At 36.2% G+C, this 25,298-nt stretch overlaps 1 protein-coding gene across 5 annotated transcripts in view; it reads left to right on the top strand.

Annotated features, from left to right (window-relative positions):
* Positions 1 to 5,337: 5,337 nt before the first annotated feature.
* Positions 5,338 to 25,298, top strand: part of myo7aa (myosin VIIAa) — a 45,500-nt gene continuing 25,539 nt past the window's right edge. The window contains exons 1-15 of one of the 5 annotated variants that reach the window (XM_083552815.1): positions 5,338 to 5,409; positions 13,381 to 13,494; positions 13,986 to 14,138; positions 15,204 to 15,221; positions 18,152 to 18,336; positions 19,351 to 19,472; positions 19,722 to 19,864; positions 20,062 to 20,175; positions 20,324 to 20,477; positions 22,187 to 22,263; positions 22,631 to 22,750; positions 22,836 to 22,978; positions 23,096 to 23,306; positions 23,399 to 23,534; positions 23,877 to 23,983. In XM_083552815.1, coding sequence (XP_083408941.1) covers positions 5,392 to 5,409; positions 13,381 to 13,494; positions 13,986 to 14,138; positions 15,204 to 15,221; positions 18,152 to 18,336; positions 19,351 to 19,472; positions 19,722 to 19,864; positions 20,062 to 20,175; positions 20,324 to 20,477; positions 22,187 to 22,263; positions 22,631 to 22,750; positions 22,836 to 22,978; positions 23,096 to 23,306; positions 23,399 to 23,534; positions 23,877 to 23,983 — 1,815 coding nt within the window. In that variant the 5' untranslated portion in view covers positions 5,338 to 5,391. Of the gene's footprint in view, positions 5,410 to 7,582; positions 7,727 to 13,380; positions 13,495 to 13,985; positions 14,139 to 15,203; positions 15,222 to 18,151; positions 18,337 to 19,350; positions 19,473 to 19,721; positions 19,865 to 20,061; positions 20,176 to 20,323; positions 20,478 to 22,186; positions 22,264 to 22,630; positions 22,751 to 22,835; positions 22,979 to 23,095; positions 23,307 to 23,398; positions 23,535 to 23,876; positions 23,984 to 25,298 lie in introns of those variants that run through there. The other 4 variants (XM_083552813.1, XM_083552812.1, XM_083552816.1 and 1 more) reach the window with 4 other exon arrangements.

Below are 25,298 nucleotides of genomic sequence, written 5' to 3'. Positions count from 1 at the left end.
TGAGGCACAAAGAGTCACAAAGGTGACCTATACACTATTAGGCATATGGTTTTAATGTTATGGCTGATTGGTGCATATCAAATTATTGTTTAAATGGGAATAGTATACTTTGTGTTTCTCGATTCTTCAGTTGTTAGCCATTCCATTGTATCTCCAGCCTTTGTGTCCTTTTAAAGTTTGAACTCTTGATTAATTAATGATCGTAGCTACTTTTACAATGAGCACATTGTTTATTAGGCAGATTGACACACCCTTATGACCAATTGGTATATAGGCAGCAATTCAAAACTATTTAACTGCTAATTACATGCATATTCATCCCAGTGGACATATGAGAAGCACAGAAATGACCCTGTGTGTGTGTCCATGTCTGCAGTAAAACCAGTGATGTGTAAGTGATGTGAGGATATCGAATGCATGATGGAACCTGTGACCTTTTCTGACCATAAATGGCCTGGGTAAGAAATGGGTGACTATAATATAGTGCATCTTGGTTGGCGTCGTTTATTTGTCATTTTAAATGATTTTTCTGTGATGCATACAGCATCTATCAGCGATTTGCTTTGAGAAAGGTGGGTCAGTTTACCTCCTATGCTGTGCAGCACCCCTGCTGAGTCCCTCCTCCCTTTCAGAGTCTGACCTGCACCCTCCCTCCCTTAAGAGGGACCAGGGTTTGGAGAATGAAACATTGGCACAGAGTCACTTCTAATTCCAGTAGTGGCAGACGAGACACTAATTCAATCACATAGATTGGGAAAAAATTTATCTTTCTTCATTATCAAGCATCATCCGCCCTTAACTATTTTCTCACCTGTGTGGATGTCTACCTGTCCTGAGGTAACCTGATGATTAAAGGACCTGACTGGACCTACAGCTTACTCAGGTATGTGGATTTCTCAAGATCAAGTGTATAAATTATGGTCCCTTCCTGCTTATGGATGTGTCCGCTATTGACACGTATTGCTGATATCCCTAAAACCAATTAAGTGCAGTATGATATAATAAAATGGTGTTCTTAGCCTTCATGTAGGTTTCATGTATGAAATTTCACAATCCATTTAAAGAAAAAAATATCTTTGAAGGAACAGTATTATTAATACATATGTTATTTTAAAGGTATTAAAAAAAGCTCCAACATTGATAAAAAATTGTTTTGGTAAGTTAGATCAAGTGAAACCTAAAGCATTTCCATGAAACATTAAAATTGTTAATGCTTAAAAAACACAGTTTCTTCTGAAACTTTATTCACCTCTCTAAAAGTGCACATTTTTCATGTATCATTCATTTGTGTTTAATCAGCCAATACCTTTAAATATTGAATTGCTAAAGAAAATAAAAATCATTCATCATCTGCCTTTAAACTTCCACTATATTATACTATTCTCGAGTAAATATGTTTATCCTTTTCCTCGTTATTTTTTTACTGGTTTCTATATGAAAAACAGAAAATGCTGGTTTTCATATAGAAAACTGTTTTATCTTTTATCTCAATGTATTATTACAAAATATGTACAAAATAATTTAGCTTTCAAAAAATATTGATTTTAACTAATATAATATAATATAATATAATATAATATAATATAATATAATATAATTAATATAATATAATATGCAAATATTAATATAAGCTTACCAAAATGAACACATTTTATAATGATAAACATTTATTAGTATTGGTACTGGTTCATTTCAGGTCAGGGTTTCTAGGAGGACTGTAAATGTCCTACAACCATCTAACCTACATTGCTAAGGCACGCTAGTTAGTATATGCTAACAGAATTAATGTGAGGAATTTAAAATTGTATTTATATATTTTCAGAATAGTATTTGCTATTGAGGCTAGCGAGCAGGTTAACTATAGCTAACATAATGTGTAATTGCATTTAAAATATTTATCATTTTTCAAAATAATATTTATTACTGAGCTAGATAATATGAATGAACATATTAGGATTTGTAAGAGGATCTTAAGTAACATTTATAAAATAATCTTTGCTAACTTCTTGGCTGACATAATTTAACAATTTCTGACAGAAACTAATTTCATATATAATATCATTTTAATAACATATATTAAAATAATATTTAGACTGAAGCTATGTGGATAATATGAACTATTCCACCAGGATTTATGAGGGGATATTTAATCACAGTCATATGTAATAATGAGTATGAAGACATATTTATAAATATAAAAAATCTATCTGCTAGCCAACTGTGCAACATTTTAACTTTTGGCAAACTAGTAGTGCATTTATAAAACGTCTTCTGAATACTCAAAAACAAGTGTGTTTGTGTTTTTAACATATGATTTAACATAACTATTTACCTTCCTTACCATTTGTCCTCATTCCCTAATTATTTTCCAGTAAACAGTTTCTGTCCCCTAAAGCGAGTGCACAGTTTTTGCAGTGTAATGTACGAAAAGTGGCTACTTTGAGCAGTTCCAGCTCTCTGACTAGGTGAAATTTGAGCAGGATTGATTTTCTATGGAAGCACAGAATATGACTGATGCAGGCTTAATTCTATACGGTCATCTCAAAGACTTTGCATGCCAATAGGGATTGCGGGTTTTCTTTTAAAACCTACATTTCAACACTTTTGAAATGATTTGTAATTTTGTTTTAGGATTAAACACCTTGAACAGCGTTTAATTTTTAAATCATGATATTTAATGTATTTCAAACTAATTAGACTATATGCTTTACCTTAGAATACATTTTACATCATTTTTATTATTGTTATTGTAGCTCAGTACACAAGAATCTTAACATTTTAATCGAATGTCATGGGTACAAATACCAGCAATGCTAAGCTGCCCTTAATTGTTCAGTTGTGGAAAAATGCGTTTTACCATTTGGATCATGACACTTCCAGTGGCAAACAACCCAATTTTAGGTGAGCAAAAGTATATTTGGTTGCAGATCCCTTGATTGCCAACAACGGCATCAAGCTGGCAACCCAATGACCCATCTCTAGGTCTGTACTGTGGGTTCTTGCAGATGTTGTTTGTTTTGGGAGCTTTTGCCCTTCAATCTCCTTTACAGGAGGTGAAATGGATGGTAATTTGGCTTAAGGTCTGGCAATTTACTTGACTTCCATTTTTTAACCCCACACTCTTTGGAGTTTGCATTTTGAGACATGTCCACATTGGTTTCTTCTGGGTTCTCCAGGTTTCTCCCACCTCCCAGAAACAATGTGTGAATGAATAAGTGCATGAATGTGTACTTTGTGTCCCACAATGTACTGACATACACATCATGCCTAGTGTTACTGGGATAGGTTTAAGATCCACAACAACCCTAGAGATAAAGCAGGTGTTGAAGATGAATGAATGTACAGTCAAGTTACCGGTCTTTGTAATAAGTGGTGTCTTGAGTCCAATCCACATTTTATCTTTCCATTCTACCAAACATTCTTTTTTTTTTTGGTAACACAATGGGGTCAGTTTTTACAGAGTGAGGGAAATAATCATAACAATTATTAACTACTAAAAAAAGACTTGCTTACCATTTTCATTTTGTCAGCATTTTTAAGCTCCTCCTTTTCCTTTTCCAGTCCTGCATTCAGCTGCTAGGCATATGAAAAAGGCAAGTGCTATATTACATTTTAATTGAAACACTAAGCTAGAGATTGAGTTGTAAGAAAGATGTTCTTTAATTATCAGGTTTTTGTGATAATGTAGAGAATAGATTATGAAATGTTACACAGTGCTTTGTGTTCTGTACAGCGTGGTCTGTTTCGCTCTGCTCTGCACTCTGTGGCCTTTATGTCTAACTCTCTCTTGGCTTAATTAGTCACTGAAATATTAATGACAGTGAGTATGGCTCCTCATTTAGCCTGCTCACCCCTGCGTGTCCACACCACATTAACTGCCTGGACTTTACGAGGAACCAAAGAATGGGTCATTACACTGTCTTCTTAATGAGTAAGACGTTCATTTTACATCGGTTATAAGAGCAAGAGGAGAGGATGCTGACAGCAGAGTGGTTCTGTAGGTTCTGAGTCAGAATCCAGAAAATACTTTACCTATCAATTCTATCAATTCTTTATGTGTTTTAAGATTCAAACTTTTCTACGGCTGAAATGAGATAGCAATCAAAGAGTAAAGTGTGTCAATGTGGATCATTTCCTTTTGTAACAAAACTACTATGTAAAAACCTCTAAACTAATTGCCCATCAGTACAGCAGTTAGAAAACAGTGGTTGGGCCAACTCAGTCTTCAGCAAGGGTCATATCACTTATTCAGGTTTATGGATTAATACCGTTTAATACACTGCTTTTACTGAGTGACGTCTCATTAACCACATTTATGTTACATTTATTGTTTTCGAAATTAATATTGAATATGAAACCACATTTGGCTACAAGCAAGCTACTCAAAATGACAAAGACCAAACAAAATTAAAATTTTTAGTTGATTTTAGCCAGCAAAATATTGTGTATCACTTACACATAACTCCGATCTATGTCAAAGTAGTATTTCACACACATATTGTAACTAAATACTTTGCAAGCAACTGTCGAACCAATAAATACTAGCTAATTTCCAGTTAGCTGCATTACTATGTAATATTAGCAAGAATTATAAAACATTCTTAGGCCTAGAAAGGTACGTAATAACTAGCTACCTCATTACTAACTTTAGCAAACATTCTGAAAATATTTGTCCTTTTTGATTAATTTAAATTGTAAAAAAAAATTCAAACCGAAATTATTCTGTGTTCTGGGGTCTAAGATTTAAGCTACTTATAAGCTAGCTTTCTTCTACCTCAGTTGCTAGCATAATATATGGGCTAATTTGGCATTATTCATTTGTACGTATGAAGTAATTCTGAGTGTTTTTGCAACAAAATATTATGCTATGTTGGATTCTTCTCAAGATCCTTTCAGAATGCCGGCTCTTTTGTCTAACACCAAATGCAGCAGGTCTACTCAAAATCAGTTCAAGCATGTAGAGGATGTAAATATATATATCCTTTCATAAATTTTTGATGAATCTTTTAGAGTTGATGGGCATATTTTTTGTAGTTATCACTCAGAGAATGCAGTGACGTTTTTTTCCAGCTGAATAGTAATGGCTTAGACCTTATAAAGAGCCGTAGAGGAAATTAACCAGAGAAAGCTGTTGGGAGGCAATGTCTGATTCTTTCAGCTCGAATGACAAACAACTAATGCACAACAATAGTGCTATGATGCCCCCTGCTGAGTGTACACGTATGTACACATGGTTTGAGAGTAATTATATCAGTACATTATTGGTATAATAGTATGTAAAAAAATCTCATGCTTTGTTGTTCTTCTATTGCTCAGCTTTATACAATTTTGTCTTTCAGGCCCTCACATGGTAAAGTCTGATGTCCAGAAATAAACATACAGGCTACAGCCATGGTCATTCTGCAGCAGGTAACAGAAATATTTTTTACATTTGCAATCTTCACCAATAATATATAAAACCCCAAATGTATTTTATTATCAAAAAGGTTTGCATTTAAACATTGAACTAATGCAGATAACATTACAGTATCAATGTGCAGACTGTACATATATATATATATATATATATATTTATAAAACTTTCACATTTACACAATGTTTAAACAGATGAAACAGAAACAGAGTTTCAAAATAGCAACACAAAAGTAACTCTAAGCTGATCAGTTTCTATGAATGTACTCTGGTTTACTCTTACATACTTTAGCCTTGTGAGTGTTGGTGTGTATGGCATCCTGCATTGATAGATCGTGATTAAAAAAAATATATAAAATAAATGACAAAAAATAGTCACAAAAATGATGTGGCTTAGTCGAATGTTTCGGTCATTGTGCATGTGAGTGGAAGATTCAGACCATGCAAGGATTTAAACCATCGCACAAAAATTATATTCTTGCATTACCATTGCAGTACTCTGACAAATTCACACCCTCTGGACATGTCGTGTTTCTGAAATGGTCAGTGATGGAGGAAATTCACAACTCCTGCTCTAGAGTGAAAGTACTAATACCCTGTAGAAGTACTCATTTTTTACTAATTCTTTTACTAATTGATACTTGTTTTAAATTCATACTATGTGCCCATACATAGGTTTCAAAAGTCCTATGAGGACTATATTTTAATCATTCATTTATTCAGTGTTCAATTCTCCTTCACATCATACCTTTTAGGGTGAGAGTTTTTTTTATTGTAACAGATATCCAGTGAAACCCTTTCTTCAAGGGCACTCTCATGGGGTTACAGCTGTGGTCTCATGACAGGTTTAGATTAAATTATGTATTCAGCTTAAAGAAGTGAGGAACAGGATGATTTTCTGAAATGTACTGGAGTAAAAATGAAGATATTACACAATACAGATACGTAACAATTTCACTGGGACTAAAAAACAATTCACATAAGTCCAGGAATGCAGTAAAAATCCATTTTCTGTCCACCACAGTTTATTCTTTGCTCTCTTTCTGCTTTTGTTCTATGTTCTAGAACCTGTTCTATGTTTGATATCTGTTCTTTGTTCAGCCTTTAATTAGCTTTTAAATAGTTGGTTTATACGCTGACATGTTATGTTCTGCATGTGCATTGTTTAGTTTGCCCCATGTCTCCCCAACCTATTGATTCGGAAATACCTCTGATAACTCTGGCTCTTATCTTTTTAGCACCATGATTTTTACCACAATTTTTACAATTATGCAATTGCATTTTGACTCCAGTTACAGTATGCTGCAAACCCATTGACATTTGGCATTTAAAGGAACAGTTTGTAATTTTTTGTCTTTTAATATCTTCTGGGTGATTTGCAAGTGCAATGAAAATGGTTATCAAGTATGGCTTGTGGAATGCCCTTTATGAAAATGGAACAGAGCTTAGTGTCCTTGCTTTGGCTGTGTGTGTGTGTGTGTGTGTGTGTGTGTGTGTGTGTGTGTGTGTGTTTAGGGAGAAGGGGGCCTAATTTCTGGGCTATGGGAATGCAACCATAAACCTCCAAAGAATAAACTAATGACCTATAAAAATAGGGCATTGCTGAATCTATGTGCATACTGCATTTGTAAAAGCATTAAATAGCTTGTGTGTGAGTGTGTGTGTGAGTGTATGAAACCCCACATTTAGTACTGCCACACAATTAGGCAGCTTAAAGATCATGTGTCACGGTTCACACACCAGGTATAGTTATTAACCGTGAATTGTCTATAAGGAGGTCAGTGGCTTCCTGATGTTTCTTTTAATTTTTCCCCCTATTATTTCTATACACATTCAAGGCATATGTACATATCATATAATCAAATCATAATTTTATTCTCTGAAAAGATTTTCCATTATGCAAACATGCAAAATCTGTACACATGGGTTTTGTTTTTGCTCTTGCAATATGAACAGTGGAAGACTAGTTTCTGTACAGAATGCAGAGCTTAATCTCATCAGCCTTTCTGCGGCTCTAATAGCTTCAGACAACGTCTCCTTTTCATAAGCGAGGCATCCCAGCTAAATGTGATCATTTATGGGGGGGACCAAATTACAAATTACAGCCTGAGCTGCCCTATCTCTCTGCTGATTCATCTAGCTTTCTGAAAGAGGAGTGAGATGTTTAGATGAAGGCTTGTGGGTAAAGAAACAGCTCTGAGCACAAGTGTTTAGGATATTCAGACTGAAGTGTACAATGACAGAGGTTACTCTTTTGCAAGACTGGGATACTGGAGCGTGCACACTGAGCTACAGAATACAGGTACTGATACAGGTAAGAAAAACCTACAGTGGACTCTGAGTGCCAGGCTCAATCAAAACAACAGCTTTATTTATCGCTTATCAAAGACATTTATTAGCCCTAATAGTATATATATATATATGAATACATATTATTATATTACTATGTGTTTATGATATCCTCATATAAAATTTCTACCTTTATACACACATGTTATGTGAATAATTTCATACATCTTAGAATCAACCAAACATCATAGAATTAAGCAAAATAGCTCTTTGTATGTTTTTGGTACACTTAATACATATACATATACTCTATTGAATAGCTTAATTAAAAAACAATTGTGTATGGTATATAATTAGCAATTCAAGAAGTAAGAAAATCCGGTTTTGTTTGTAGCAGTGGTATATGAAATGTAAAGGTCATATTAAAATGAGTTTTACGTTTATAATAATCATATCATTTACCACATTACTTTTGTAACATAAGTATTTTGTTATCCCTTTAATAAGGCTGAAAAAAATGTATTTGTGCAGAAAGCATTGTAAATAAAATAGACTGAGTAAATAAACTGATAGAGATAACAGCAGGGGGCAACCTGTTACTTTAAGAAGTTTCTGGTATAAGGTTGAAGGATCCCATATACACAGTGAATTGTTGACACTCATTCAAAAACAACTGTTTTTGACAACGTACACTATAGGGAAAAGAAGTTTGTGGACCCCTGCCCATAAATTTGTATGCGCTGTCTGAATATCCCATTTCACATTTAGTCCCCGAATCTCCACTCTTCTGGGAAGATGTTCCACTAGATTTTGGAGTGTGCTTGTGGAGATTTGTGCTCATACAGCCACAGGGCTGTTAGTAAAGTCAGTTATTGATGTAGGGTGACAAGGTCTGGGGTGCAGTAAATGTTCCAATTTATCCCAAACGTTTTCAATAGGGTTGAGGTCGGAGCTCTATAGCAGAGCACTCAAGATCTTCCACTTCAAACCATTTAAACTATATCTTCAGCACCTCACATTGTGCACAGGCTCGTTTTCATGCTGGAACAGATTCATGTCTCCTAGTTTAAGTAAATGAAAAATTTCATGTTACCACATCCTATATAATTGTGTCCATCTTTTGAAAAAAGAACCACATTTGGCAGGTGTCCTAATGCTTTTGTCCATACCTCACATTAACCTTGACAAACAAACTTTTATTAATTTGTAATCAGTTTAAATGGATATTTTTACATACATTTTGATATACAGTGCAACCTCGATACTCCCGAGGGTCATTGTACATGTACTATACTGTAAACTTGAAAAAATTGTGAATTACTTGTCATCAGTGTTTTATTTATTACTTTAAATGAATAATACAATAATAAAATGTTTTCCAAATATTTTTATGTAATTTATTACTACATATTTACTCCGAACTTTCGAGCCACTCGTCAGATTTTTTCCACTGTACAGGCTAAATTTACTCCACAACCCTCACATTTCAGCAACCATTTTAGTATATTTTCTCAAGGGACAATACTATAGAAATGAAACTTGGATATATTTTATATAATTCAATATGCAGCTTGTATAGCTTGTATAGAAAAAGTGAGTACACACTAATAGCTAACAGCTGTATGTCTCTTAACCATGCAAAGCCACAATTACTATTCATCATGTTCATGTGTTTGTCTTTTTGACAGGAACATACAAATTTGTGTATCTTGTATTAGAGCAGTAAAAATGGTGCTTCGAATACAATTCTCTTATACTGACCACCGGATGTTCAACATGAAACCTCAAGGCAAAGAACTCTCTGAAGATTTGAGAATTAGAATTGTTTCTCTCCACAAAGATGTTACAGAAGTTACAGTGCAGTGGTCAGGGTCATGCAGAGGTTTTCCAAGAAGGGCTCCACTCAGAACAGACCTCGCAAGGGTTGATCAAAGAAGTTCTGTGTGTCGTACTGTGTGTCAGGTGCAAAAAACAGACACATGAGTGCTGCCAGGATTGTTTTAGATGTTGCAAAAGCAGATGCTCCGCTTTTCAGAGCTCAGACCATACGCCACACACTGCAACAAGTCAGTTTGCAGAGCCGTCGTCCCGTAATAAAAGCCCGCAAATGGCTTTGGGAAAAATCATTTGGCGGTGTGGTATCTTAGTGGTTAAGATGCTGGGTTACTGATCGGAAGGTCCGGGGTTCAAGCCCCGGTATTGCCAAGCTGCCACTCATGGGCCCTTGGGCAAGGCTCTTAACCTTCTGTGCTCCAGGGGTGCTGTAACGTGGCTGACCCTGTGCCCTGACCCCAGGTTTCAAACAAGCTGGGATTTGCGAAGAAAAGAATTTCACTGTGCTCTAATGTATATGTGACAAAGACTATTCTAATTCTTCTTCTATTGATAAATGTTCATGCTTACAGGAGGTGCTAGCTTTGTGGTTAAAGCATTGGCCTTTAGATCCGAAGGCCATGAGTTTAAATCCCAGCCACACCAAGCTGCCAATCCTGGGCCCCTTGGCAAAGCCCTTTAAATGAAATAAATGAAACAAATCTGGATAAGGGTTTTTGTCAAATAGCGTAAATTTTAATACTTCCATTATTGTTATTAAATAATAGAATGTAATACAACTGAAGAAAAGCAAGTGTGTTTAAACAATAGACTAGTAGTCTACACGTATATATGCATATTGTATACGCTTGTATATTATTTGTTTGTGTGGAATAGACAGTCATTTGAGCAGCATCGTAAGTGTCCGTGTCGAGATAGTGATCAGCTGCACTGCCTGAATAATTTACCTCGAACTGTGAGTTCCTGAAACCGCAATGCTTTTTTAGCAGCTTGCTAGATCTATTTCTCCGTGTCTGTCTGATGGCAGAGTTCAGTCCTTATTCTCAAGTCTTACATCAATTTGATCAATGGTTTGAACAATGGACTTGTAAATAGGGGGATTTATAGTTTTCTCCCTGATGCCCCATCTGTTTGTTGATAGTGGGCATACTTTCTGACCCCTGAGTGGATAAAGATGTGAATTACTGAGCATAAAAAAATCCATAAAAACACTCATTTGCATTTTAAAAGGATTTTGAACATTTATTTCACGCACAACCTTTAGAGCCGAGCGTGGCCTAATTTCTGTCTGGACATAAATCATGCAATGGCTGAGTTAGAATATTTAATCTCAATGTTAGAAAGGTTTCATTTAATGAGCTTTCTTTAGTATTTAACTGAGGTGTAGAGAAGGAGAAGGCGTGATCCAACACAAAGCTTGTCTGGATGAAAAATTCATGTGCTAGTTGCTAGGATTGTGTCCACGTCGCTCCTCTCGGACGTGACAGCTGCGTCCTCGTGGTGTTGGGTTCTTCCCGTGTCTGTATTGATTTGCCTGGAGTGGATTTAGATAATTAGAAAGCTGTATATTATCAGGGGACCCACCTCCGCACCCACCTCTACTCTCCATCCTTACCTTTTTAACAATGTCTCTTTAGGACAGAGAAGGAGAAGCACTATGCCTTTGACCAGAAGAGACATTTTGCATTGTGCAAAGGGACAGAGATAATCTATTTAAGGGAAAATTTAAAAAAAGAAAGGAACTGCGTAATTTTTGCTTGGAGCTTTGGCTCCATGCTGTTCCTGAGCGACTATCTGTGTATAATTGTGGAGGTCAATTAGGACCCATCTAGGAAGCTTCTGTGGTTTTTTTTTTTCTGTTTTGTTTTTATTTTTTACACCATTACAAGAGGAAGACGTTGGGATTTAGTGCAGGTTTCTGCTGGGAAAATGGTTTTTACTCTGCACAGCTTCAGCAAGTACACCTGCTCAGGAAGTTTGTGTGTGTGAGAGTGCGTTATATGGAATACTAGACTAAACAGTTACGGACGTTTTTGCCGCATGTATGGATGAGAGTTTGTTGCGGGAAAGATGTTCAAGCGACGGGATTATGTTCAGCTCTACGAGAATGACCAGGCAAAGTGGGCACTGTTGAGGAATGTCAATACAGTCTTCAAACAGAGCACTCTGTTACCGGTACAACCTGCGTGTGTGAGATGGAGTGTGTGTGTTAGTGATGTGTGTGTGTGTGTTTGTGATGGTGTGTGTATGTCTATTAATACATCATTCAGAATGAACAAGTAATTTCCTAAACAGATATGGTTGCGAATAAGTGGTTTGATATGTTCCACATTTATTAATCTGTTCATTCAGCCTTAGTAACTGCCTGGGCAGGTCATGTTGTGTTTTCAATTACGCTACTAGTTTGTTAAAAATAAATTGAGAAACAAAACCAACTGATGTTAGCAGGCATGTACAAACAAAAAACAAGAACCTAAGGTGATGGGATTTTAAAAACATTCAGTGTAAATTTTTTTATCTTACATATCTGTGAAATGTGGAGTTCAGCTGAACCCAAAATAGTTCATACCTACAGTTATATACTGTAGGAACCATTATAGATTTTTTTATACAATACTAAAGTGAAACTTGTATTATGCCTTCTAACATTTACTATGTTTCTCCTTATGTTTTACGTCCTGCACTGTGCTACACGCTATTACACCAATTTTAGTATAATGACAAGCAACTATTGCAATAAATATTTAATTACATGTTTTATCTTACATCAGGGAAGGAGCAGGGTATGAAAACTTTCACTTGTCATATTCAAAAGGCACATTGTATATTGCTTACACTGGTAATTCCTGGAAGCCAGATAGAATTAGTAAATCCTTATGGTTTTCAAACGGCCATGTCGGGTTGCTTGATTTACAAATAGGGTAATGAGAGAAACTCCGCCTTTCTTTTGTTCTTCGGTATAATACACTTTTATTACAAATAGTGCTTTGTGTGCTGATATGTAAATATAGAGTCTACATCCAGTTGAAGTTGTTTTTGAAGTGTATCTTGACACACTGTAGTATGATGGGAATTTAGCTAACAGAAACAAGCACACTTTTAAAAATTATATGTTTTGCATTTTGAAAAATATATCAAATCATTTGGTTCTGCAAACCTGTTTTCTGGATTCAGATTAGTACATATTTTTTGACATAAGGAAAATTGTTGTTGTGTGAAACATGCTACAGTTTAATTTGAAAACCTGAGGAACAAGCATGTTTCTGCTATCTAGTTTATGTCTATTTTTAATTTTCCAGAACAGTGAACACTGCTGCTTGTGCTGCTGCTGATGCTCCTACACATGCATACAAAGTCTTGCACAAAGCAGTCTTTGCTTAATGCTGGGCCATATCACATCAACCAGGATTATTTATTATAGATTATGGATTACTATAATGGCATGCCCCACCATTTTTTTTTTTTTTAGGGTTGAATGTTTGAATTCTACCATTGCATTGTGTGCTCAGAGTGTGCTTCTTTCCCTATACCTTAGGGTTTCCTCAGGTTACTCTAGTTTCTCCCCCAATTTAAAGACCTGTATTGTAGGCTGATTGCTTTTTTAAAGTTGTTTGTAGTGTGAGAATGTATGTACAAGTGTGACCTGGCACAATTGGCACTCTATGAAGCTTGTCCTGGTGTACCACAAGTTTCATGGTATAAAGTTTGGTGGTAACCCCTTTTCTGTACCCCCTGCAAAACCTTTTTTCAGGAACACATTATGTTTGCAAGTGGTTGCACATAATTACTGAAGCATTGTGTTAATTACTGTCATATCATGAACTTTAATAACCTTTCCTGTTCCAGGGGGACTATGTGTGGCTAGACCTGAAGACAGGCCGGGAATTCGAGGTCCCGATTGGTGCAGTGGTGAAGCTTTGTGACTCAGGGCAAATCCAGGTTCTGGATGATGAGGGCAATGTAGGTTACAATATTATAGTGCTCCACTTATTACATGTTTCATTTGTAAAGTCTTTTCAAGCCCCTAATTCGGCCAAATAGTGAAAAAAAAAACTATTTGGGGGGGGTGTAGTATATATATATATATATATATATATATATATATATATATATATATATATATATATATATATATATATATATATATATATATATATATATATATATATAAAAATTGACACAAAATTGGACATTCACAAACAGTAGATTGTTGTTGAGGATCAGTTGATTGACTGGTTCATGACAGTGTATAGATGGAGTGTCTGAAAAAGTTTGTAAGATGGACTAATTAAATAAATTTGCTACAGGAATATTACATCAGCACAGTAAATCTTGATCAAGACATTACTTGCCATACTCTATAATAAAAAAAAAAGTTTTCTCTATGTCCTTTGTTAATGGACTGTTCTGTTGAGTACATATTTTAAATCTCTGAATCTTCACTCTTTCAGGAACACTGGATCTCCCCCCAAAATGCCACTAACATTAAGCCAATGCACCCCACATCTATCCATGGAGTGGAGGATATGATTCGCCTGGGGGACCTGAATGAGGCTGGGATTCTTCGCAACCTGCTCATTCGCTACCGAGAACACCTCATTTATGTATGTGCGCTCTTTTACTTGCTGTAGCGAGGCTATTTTATAGTTTTTTTTTTTTTTTTTTCCTGCTTTTTGCTCACATTTAGGGTTGTTTGTATGTATTAAAAAATAAAAATAAAATAAAGCTAACAAGTAAAAGAAACATATAGCTATTAGTTTAGAATGACAGTAAATACATGCATTAAGTTTATGCATTACTTTAACTAACAATATTTGCTGCATTTATTAACATATCAAATGCTAAACTTGGCTTTAATGTATGTAGTTAATGGTAAATAATAAAAAAAAAACTATAAATGAACTGATGTAACTTTAAATGTTGAAAAGGTTCCAGCATTTACTAATGTTTATTTAAACTATGATTAAAAATAAGTCAGGCATGTTTTTGAGCATGTCAGGGCCAGTACTTGAACTTGGGGATGCAGTATGTGATCAGATAAGGCGATACTCAAGTGCAGTTGACTGGATGAGCGCATGATACCCAAGTGCAAAAAAAATGTTTTGCTCATATTAAAAAATACATGAACTAATTCTAATGTTAAGGGTACTGTCATATTTAGTGCTGGCGTATTATAGCTAAATTATCATCTAAACTGTCTCATACCACATTGACCTGTTCAGACAGTCTTGTTTATATGGTCTTAGACACTGGAATACTGTTATGTACAATATAAATATGGCCTAAAGGACACTGCAGAGTTTAAAACAATAATGGTGACCTTTGAACCACACTTAGTTTCTTTCTCAGCACACTAATATAAACAATATGAACTATTTTTAGCCAAACAGTGACTTTTAAAGATAAAGATATATGTTTTTGCACAGTGCTACAAATTTCAGTTGCTTCATTCAGTTAGTTACATTGGACAATGGAACCAAAAATATGGAGTATTCTATACTTCTCTTATACTTCTTATTCTCTCTCATAATTACTGGATCTTTGTCTGTCTGACGTAATCAACATCTCCGGCTGTGTTTCTTCTCTCTCTTCTCTCTCTCTCTCTCTCTCTCTCTCTCTCTCTCTCTCTCTCTCTCTCTCTCTCTCTCTCTCTCTCTCTCTCTGTGAAGACTAACTGTGGAGGCAGGGTAAGTATAGAGCTGCCCTCACGCATGGCTGCCCACCATTCGTATGTTTGCATTACACTGTTCCATTTCACCATGGCTGTGTTGTCCTGCTGTAATCGGACACCCATACACTGTCACACCGATATCTGAAAACTGAGACAGTCATCCATCCACTCTCCTCCTATTGCTCACTCGTGTTAGCTGCTGTTACTCATCCTCATGCCGAATCATTAACATAGAGGTGCTCAGCAGTATACAATATTCAGTGATGTATGCATGCTTCATGTTTATGCCACACACGCATATATATACTGTATATATAAAAAAATGTAATATTGCATGGAAGTCTCTTACATTATATATAATAACAATAAAATATGCTGTCACATTCACACTGTTTATATACACATTACAACCTTTTTTGTAAAACTAGATAGTTTGCTAATGATTTAATATTTTTAACTGTATAATTAAAATTTTAATGACATTATATTGATTGATTCTTTTCTGGCATTATACAATATGATCATTTACTTAACAATATCTTTACCTGCATTGTTATATTGATAACATGGTTGATTGGGCTACTGCTGAAGCGATAAGGGAGACAGCTAGGAAGGTACTTGGTGTGACATCTGGAAATAGAAAGGAAGACAAAGAGACGTGGTGGTGGAATGAGGAAGTGCAGGAGAGCATGAGGAGAAAGAGGTTGGCAAAACAGAATTGGGATCGACAGAGAGATGAGAAAAGTAGGCAGGAGTACAAGGAGATGCGGCAGCAGGTTAAGAGGGTTGTGGCAAAAGCTAAGGAAAAGGCATATGAGGAGCTGTATGAGAAGTTGGACACTAAGGAAGGAGAAAAGGATTTGTACCAATTGGCGAGGCAGAGGGAACGAGCTGGGAAGGATGTGCTGCAAGTTAGAGCAGTAAAGGATGGAGCTGGAAATGTGTTGACCAGTGAGGAGAGTGTGTTAAAGATGGAGGGAGTATTTTGAGAAGCTGAAGTGGATAGGATTAGCAAGGAAGCAATGAGATTAACTATTAAGAGGATAAAGAGTGGAAAGTTAAGATGACATACCAGTAGAAGCATGGAGATGTTTAGGAGAGATGGCAGTAGAGTTTTTAAACAGATAGTTTAAAAAGATTTTGGAAGGTGAGAGGATGCCTGAGAAATGGAGAAGGAGTGTGCTGGTACCAGTTTTTAATAATAAGGGAGATGTGCAGACCTGCAGTACTAAAGGGAAATAAATGTTCAGTCACACCATGAAGTTATGGGAAAGAGTAGTGGAAGCCAGGCTGAGAGAAGAGGTGACCATCTGTAAGCAACAGTATGGTTTCATGCAGAGGAAGAGCACCACAGATGCATTATTTGCTTTGAGAATGTTGATGGAGAAGTATAGAGAAGGTCAGAAGGAGTTGCATTGTGTGTTTGTGGATTTAGAGAAAGCATACGACAGTGTGCCGAGAGGAGTTGTGGTATTGTATGAGGAAGTCAGGTGTGTCAGAGAAGTATGTGAGGGTGGTGCAGGACATGTATGAGGACAGTGTGTCGGTGTGACGGCTCTGAGCCCTTTTCTGTTTGCAGTGCTGATGGACATGATGACGGACGAGGTCAGACAGGAGTCTCTGCGGACTATGATGTTTGCGGATGATGTTGTGATTTGTGGTTAGAGTAGGGAGCAGGTTGAGAAGAGCCTGGAGAGGTGAAGGTACACACTAGAGAGAAGGGGAATGAAAGTCAGTAGGAGTAAGACATGTACTTGAGTACCTACTGAGTACATGTGTGTGAATGAGAGGAAGGGCAGTGGAGGGGTGCGGTTACAGGGAGAAGAGGTGGAGAAGGTGGAGTTCGGGTACCCAGGGTCAACAGTGCAAAGTAATAAAGAATGTGTTAGAGAAGTGAAGAAAAGAGTGCAGGCAGGGTGGAGTGGGTGGAGAAGAGTGATAGCAGGAATGATTTGTGATAGAAGAGTGTCTCCAAAAGTGAAAGGGAAAGTTTATAGGAATGTGGTGAGGCCTGCGATGTTGTATGGATTAGAGACAGTGGCATTGAGTAAAAGACAGGAGGTGGAGCTGGAGGTAGCAGAGCTGAAGATGTTGAGATTTTTATTGGGAGTGACGAGGATGTGTCCGTTTTAGAAACGAGTTTATTAGAGGGACAGCACATGTAGGATGTTTTGGGGACAAAGTGAGAGAGGCCCAATTGGACATGTGCAGAGGAGGGACATGGGGTATATTGGTAAGAGAATGCTGGGGATGGAGCCACCAGGAAGGAGGAAAAGAGGAAGACCAAAGAGGAGGTTTATGGATGTAGTGAAGGAAGACATGCAGGTAGTTGGTTTGAAATAGGTGGATGACAGAGCAGTATGGAGACAGATGATCTGCTGTGGCGACCCCTAATGGGAGCAGCGAAAGAAGATGAAGAAGAAGAGTAGTTATATTGATAACATAAATAATATGCTGTTTTCTTTTATTTACTGTACAAAGTAGTTCACCAAATGTTAGCTAACTGATTTTACTGTTTGCTGGTGTACTGTTTGCTAATACGCTACATAGGAATTTGTCATTTCAGCAGACAAAAGTTGAACGCTGGTTTAGCTTATTGACAAGTATTCATATACCAACACTAGTAAGTATCATTTTTGCATTTCTACAGCACAATGTGCTACTGCTCAGAATAATTGATAATAACAGAATACAATATTTTACTAAAAGCTAACCAGCGTCCAACTTTCGTCTGCGGATATGACAAATTCCTATGTTAAATACAGTATTAGCAAACAGTAAACCAAATCTGTAAGTAATAGAGATGACAAGAGACTGGAGGAAGGCAGCACTGAATGTGCAGCATGTGCAATACATAAATGAACTAGCATTGTATATACTTACACACTAATTAAACCATCCACCACTCTGTACTGGTCTTAATCATTCTACTTTATTCTTGTCTAGACATATACAGGGTCAATACTGGTGGCAGTGAATCCATACCAGCTGCTGCCCATCTACACAGCTGACCAGATTCGACTCTACACCAACAAGAAGATTGGAGAGATGCCTCCTCACATCTTTGCCATCGCCGACAACTGTTACTTTAACATGCAGAGGAATAACAAGGACCAGTGCTGCATCATAAGGTTGTTTCTAAAGAAGTGGCTCATAACAATAGCATTGGTGGCACAGAACAACATTAGCAATGGCATAATAATAATAATAACACCTCAATTAATATTAAGTCATCAGTCTATCGTTGTTGCTTTATGCTCTAGGCTACTAATTTTTGGAATCCTGTTATTAAAGGCAGTTAAGAATTTACAACATAGAGTCATTTAACATACTAACTAGCAAAATGTTTAAGGGGCTTCAAGATTTTCAACCAAACTATATGTTAAAAATTACACAACAGCTGTAACAAGCCCAAACCTTTGAACACTTTGTGTTTGTCTTTGTGTGGGAAACAAAGTCACCATGGCACACAGATATTTCTAATGTAATAACATTATGTACTCCATAATCCATCTTATAGCCTATGACTGAGATGGTTTTGGACATCAAAAACACATCGAATGCTCCAAAATTACTCCAACCTTAACATTTATTTTCTTATCTTTTGGTCCTTCCCTGAGGTTGTGGCAGCAGTATTCCTTCCCCAATGTGCCTTTATTAGTGTTGACCCACTGCCTATTTTGAGCAATAGAAGGAATATTAACTTTAAAGAATATGTGTGAAGTGAATTCCAACAGAATTTAAAATGTAGTCAGTCAGTAATATACAGTCAGTGTTTTATGTAGATTAACTTTTACTTTGCCTCATCTTAATAAAATTAGTGAAATTTGAAGGTAGATTCAATGTAAAGTGTTGATTTGCACTTACATTTGTTTAAAAAAAGAAAACATTCCATCTTAATAGTTTTTTATTTAAGTTAGTATATTAGGATGTGGATAATATTTAAGAAAAATGCAGCGTTTTGGCTAAGGTAGACTTTGATTTTTAACTAAATAAGCTTTGAAGCTTTTTTTATCAGACTAAATTGGGAAACTTTGGAAACAAACTATGCCATATTTTTGAAAGAGAACAATCAACTTTGGGGTTGTTTAAGTTAGATTTTCCTTGAAGCAGTCTTTTAATGATGTTGACGTTTAATTTGGCAGTGGCGAGTCTGGAGCGGGAAAGACGGAGAGCACCAAGTTGATCCTGCAGTTTCTGGCTGCCATCAGTGGGCAGCACTCCTGGATTGAACAGCAGGTGTTGGAAGCCAACCCTATTCTTGAGGGTAAGAAAAACTAATGCTTCTATCATTAGTTTCCCTTTGTGTTTGGCACATTTAAATCTATTTCTTAGCTCAGACACAACTGATTAATTTGTTATTAAGGGCCTTAATAAGCCCTTCATAAACCTTTAAAACTGGGGCTGTTAGAGAAGGAAACACACATGGGGAATAAAGAATAAAGAATAAAAGTGTCATTGAGTGTATAATGATAGGGATATGGATCACATTCAATCATTTCATTTATTTTTACAGCATTTGGGAACGCCAAGACCATCCGCAATGACAACTCAAGCCGATTTGGGAAGTACATAGACATCCATTTCAACAAGAGAGGAGCAATAGAAGGAGCCAAAATTGAGCAATACCTGCTGGAGAAATCTCGAGTGTGTCGACAGGTAGGAGAAAAAATTTTTTTTATGACATCGGTCAAAGTTAAAACATTTCATGGTTATTGTGAATCACAGTATTTTATTCGAAGATTGTCCCCTGGTTTACTCAGTCACATTCTGAGGGCATCTTGGCATAAATTCACAGTTTCTTTTTCTTCTCTGACTATTGAAGTGTGGTTGTTGATTGCTGTTCTCTTTACTAGGCGAAGGATGAGAGGAACTACCATATTTTTTACTGTATGCTAAAGGGCATGACTCCAGACCAGAAGAAAAAAATTGGCTTGGGCAAAGCAACAGATTACACCTATCTCACTATTGTAAGATATTACTAGTACAATCCACCAAAACTGCTTTTTTATAATCACATGTACAGAAACTCTGTCCTGACTACACATTTTTACTTTACTCTTTGAAAAGAATGAATTTAGAGGAATGAAAGAGTTTTTTTTATACCGCTCCCTCCAGGGAAAGTGCACTGTGTGTGATGGCCGTGATGACCAGAAGGAATATTCCAACATCCGTTCAGCCATGAAAGTGCTAATGTTTACTGATACGGAGAACTGGGAGATCTCTAAACTGCTGGCCTCCATTCTGCATATGGGCAACCTCAAATATGAAGGTCTCACATATACACAAACATTTAAACACACGCACACACACGCACACACACACACACACACACACACACACACACACACACACACACACACACACACACACACACACACACACACACACACACACACACAAAATAACAATAGCAATATCATCTGTGCAATGTAGTGTACCACATCCAAAGTGGGTGTCATAGCTAATACAAAATATTGAATAGGAATAACATTCAAAAAGACTATAGCAATGGCAACAATCTAAAAGAACAAAGAACATTAGGATCCAGATTTGCTGGGAGATATGGAAATACGATAATGTCATTCATAAAACATATCATGGGAATCATCTGTATTATCTATAATTTGCTCAATGAATATTTTGGAATTTGGATTTCATTTGTAGTATGAGTTGTGCTGCACACTAAGTCTGCTTCTTTTGGCTGCTCTCGTTAGCGGATCATCTATCTCCATATCACATGGTCCTTTTCATCTGCTTCTTCCATGTGTTCACTCACCACATCTATAAACCTCATCCTTGACCTTACTCTTTAACTGTCATTTTCAGCTCTTCCTCCTGTTGTTTTGTCAATGCAGAATACTACTCACTAAGTACTTAGAATAAATATTAAGGTTAACAATAGTGTACTGATGTACAGGTACAAATATAATACAATTATCTGCTGCTGTTTGGGTATTAGGTAATGAGATAATATTGGGCAAGTTTTATTGGTTAAAAAAAAGAGTTTATTGATACATTTACTGAGCATAAGCTAAAAGAAATGCAATTTTGTCTGCTGGCTAAAACACGCAGATTGCTGAATCACTTAAGACTAATCAAATGTTATATGTGTGTAAAGTAAGTGCTAAAATCACTCCAACTTCAACTAATTATAATCAGCTTTTATTATGTCTTTAACCAAAACACCATACAACTGGAACACGATACAAATTACTGATAGAGTATGATTTTGCTACCATTCGTTAAATGTTTCATTCAGTTTTATCTAAGTTGAATACATTTTCTCTTTTGATTATAATAATTCTCTCTTTTGCTGTTTTTTTTTTCTTTCCTGAAATGATGTTTCTTCCCCAAAATATTCCCACAATGTTGGTGCTACACAATTATGTTGGATGTCTTTGCAATATGGTAGCCTTACTGATGAACTTCACTTGAACTAGGAGACCCAAACTTGTTTTAGCATGACAATGTCCCTGTGCACAAAGCCAGCTCCATGAAGTTTACATGGATAGGAGTGGAAGATCTATAGTGGCCTGCTATAGAGCTCTGACCCTATAAACACCTTTGGGATTAATTAAAACACTAACGACACCCCAGGCCTCCTCACCCTACATCAGTACCTGACCTCAACATCCTTGTGGCTGAATAAAAACAAATCTCCATAAGTACGCTCCAAAATCCAGTGGACCTTTCCAGAAGAGTGGAGGTTATTACAACAGTAAATGGGAACAAAATGTGGAATCTTATAGTCAGGCATCTACAAACTTTTGTCCATATAGTGTATCTGACCAGGCATATTAAGTAAATGTGTCACATTTACCTGCCAAATCCAGCTTTACCCAACACTCACTTATTACGATTACACTTATTACGATTTTTATATATATATTTTTATATATATATTAAAAACAATCAACTTACATTGTGTAGGAGCTAATTATAGCATAAGCTTACTTAATTATAATTTTTTTTGCCCAGCCCGCACATATGATAACCTGGATGCCTGTGAGGTGGTGCGATCTGCTGAGCTTTCCATCGCTGCAAAGCTGTTAGAGGTAACATTTATATGTATTTTAAATAATGAAGCAGTTTTATTCAAGCTAAATTTACTTGTTTGACTTGTATGCTTGCATTAGTATTTTGTTTGTTTTGGATTTATTACTTTTTTCCCTGGTTATCAGTTCTTTTCAGAAATGTTTTGACTCTTACCATTTGATCACATCATAGTGTGTATATGTCTGCACACATATCTATGTGTGTGTTAAGTGTATTATTAGAATGTTTAGTGTAGTAGCAGGATTAAGAAAAGTTGTGTAAGATGAACTTGGTGAGTGGAACAGCCTGGATTTTCGAATTGGTTACACTTGGATTAACTAATGTAAAAAAACATATAATAATTATAACTTTTTTATACACGAAAAGGTTGACTCTAAGGACCTAATGAACTGTCTGACCAGTCGCACCATCATCACTCGAGGTGAGACAGTGTCCACTCCTCTAAGCATGGAGCAAGCCTTGGATGTTCGAGATGCTTTTGTAAAGGTGGACATCCCCCTTTCCTCTGGTCCTCTCTACACCAGTGCACTGTTTATACCGTGTGTGGATAATTTCTTTTCCTTTTGTATAGGGAATATATGGACGCCTTTTTGTGTGGATTGTTGAAAAGATTAATGCTGCCATCTACAAGCCTCCGTCTCATGAACCTAAAGCGTTGCGCAGGTCCATCGGTTTGCTGGACATTTTTGGCTTCGAGAATTTTACAGTCAACAGGTAAAGTACATCTTAATATTATTAACAAAATTTAGTACTATGGTTATACTAAAGAGGCAACCAGAGCAGGTCATATGACAGACTTGTTCTTTATATTTGTTTATTTTTTTTACTCAGTTTTGAGCAGCTTTGCATCAACTTTGCCAACGAAAACCTGCAGCAGTTCTTTGTGCGTCATGTGTTCAAACTGGAGCAGGAGGAGTACAACCTGGAGAACATCAACTGGCAGCACATCGAGTTTACCGACAACCAGGATGCACTGGACATGATTGCGATTAAACCCATGAACATCATCTCACTTATTGATGAGGAGAGTAAGTTCCCCAAGGTGAGAAACAAAGACAAAGAAAAAAAGAAATACTGACAGTAAAAATTAAAAGAAGTGAAATAATTAATATGGTTTTATTAACTATTATACAGGGCACGGATACTACCATGCTGAACAAACTAAATTCTCAACACAAGCTCAACACCAACTACATCCCACCCAAGAACAGCTACGAGACGCAATTCGGCATCCAGCACTTTGCCGGCATTGTCTACTATGAGACCAGAGGTCAGGAACAAAGGGGTCGTCTCAGCATCCTACACTCAAACTTGCATTGCATTTTAATAACACCATATAACCATACATAACACATGTATTACATGCTGCTAGACTGGTGGTTCTATGCTCTTTCATAAGCAAAATGAATTGAAGAACATTATACACCTATGGATAATAACATACTGTATCTCAGTTCATCAACTTTAACTATAAAAGATAACTTTTTTGCCAAATTGTCACTCTAAATATTTCAGATTTTACTACTATGCTGTTGTACCGATGCATATATCCAGTAGCACTGATAAAAAAAAGTATTTATTTCTAAAATGTGATGTAAAATAATGTGTCTAGGTTTTCTAGAGAAGAACAGAGACACCCTTCATGGTGACATCATTCAGCTGGTTCACTCATCCAAGAACAAGTTCATCAAGCAGATCTTTCACGCCGATGTTGCAATGGTAATAACGTATATCTATCCATTTATCTATTCATAAATATAAGATTAGAATTACAATAAACCAAATACAAAATTATTACCTGCAGTCATTTGTATGTTGATATTTACTAACTTTTCAAAACATTGAACATAGCTATAAATGGTTAAAATTATTATTATTATTATTATTATTATTATTATTATTATTATTATTATTATTATTTTTATATACAATTGCAATTGTTGCCACATCTCTTTCGTACAAGAGAATTAAAACATTCTGCAACATGGGTTTAATGGAAAATAATGAAATTATAGGTGGTACTGTAACTGTTACTCTGCTTTGATTTAGATCATATGACACTCTTGTCTTAAATATCATATACATTGTATGGACAAAAGTGAGCGTAAGATTTGTATCTTCTTTTCGAACATATATAACCTTCAACCTTCTGGTAAAATGTTCCACTAGATATTGAAGTGTGTTTGTGGAGATTTAGGTTCATTCAGGCAAAAGAGCATTAATAAAGCCAGGTACTGATGAGGAGGTCTAGGGTGCAGTCAGCATTCTAATTCACCCCAAGGGGTTCAATAGGGTTGAGGACAAAGATCCAAAAAAGGCTCAAGATCTTCCATTTTAACCATATAATCCATGGAACTGGTTTTGTGCACAGGTCAAATAGAGAATGTAATTCCCTTACACCCTAAGACATCCTACAGTATACAATTGTGTGGCTCATATAGCTGAAACAGTCAGGTGTCCCAATACTTTTGTCAATATAGTGTATATTAAGCATGTTTAGATGTGCACATAATGGACCAATCACTTCAGATATATAAATGTTTCTATATATCTTGGATTCTGTTGTGTTCTTAATGTCTTTCTTTCTTTGCTAAATCTTGTGCCAGTTTCTGTGTGGTTCCATGCCCAGTGCCATTCCTCCTCCCAAGGTAACACTGGAACTGAAAATTCCAGCCTCATTGACCACTCACCTTTTAAGCCATTTTGTGGATCTTTCCCATTTTTTTTTTTTCAGCATCTCGAACGGAAAACTAACCTCATCCTGTCACCACACTCTTTCACTCATCACTTACTTAAACTCACTCCATACCACCACCTGTAGTAATTTTTTTTTATTTTGATTTTTAAACCTGATTTTTAACATGTTTTGTCTTTACATTTATCAACATCTTCATTTCCCTCATTGGAATGATAATGCTGGTATTTTCACAATCTCTATCAATTCACACAACCCCCATTCTTTACAGAGACGAGTTTTATGATGTTGACTTCTGACACTAAATTATAAGGAAATCACAAAACGCTGTTCACTTCT

This window comes from Silurus aristotelis (assembly GCF_946808225.1).
Source record: "Silurus aristotelis genome assembly, chromosome: 10".
Classification (NCBI taxonomy): domain Eukaryota; kingdom Metazoa; phylum Chordata; class Actinopteri; order Siluriformes; family Siluridae; genus Silurus; species Silurus aristotelis.
The sequence above is the reverse complement of the archived record's forward strand: the minus strand, read 5'-3'. Positions and strand labels throughout refer to the sequence as shown.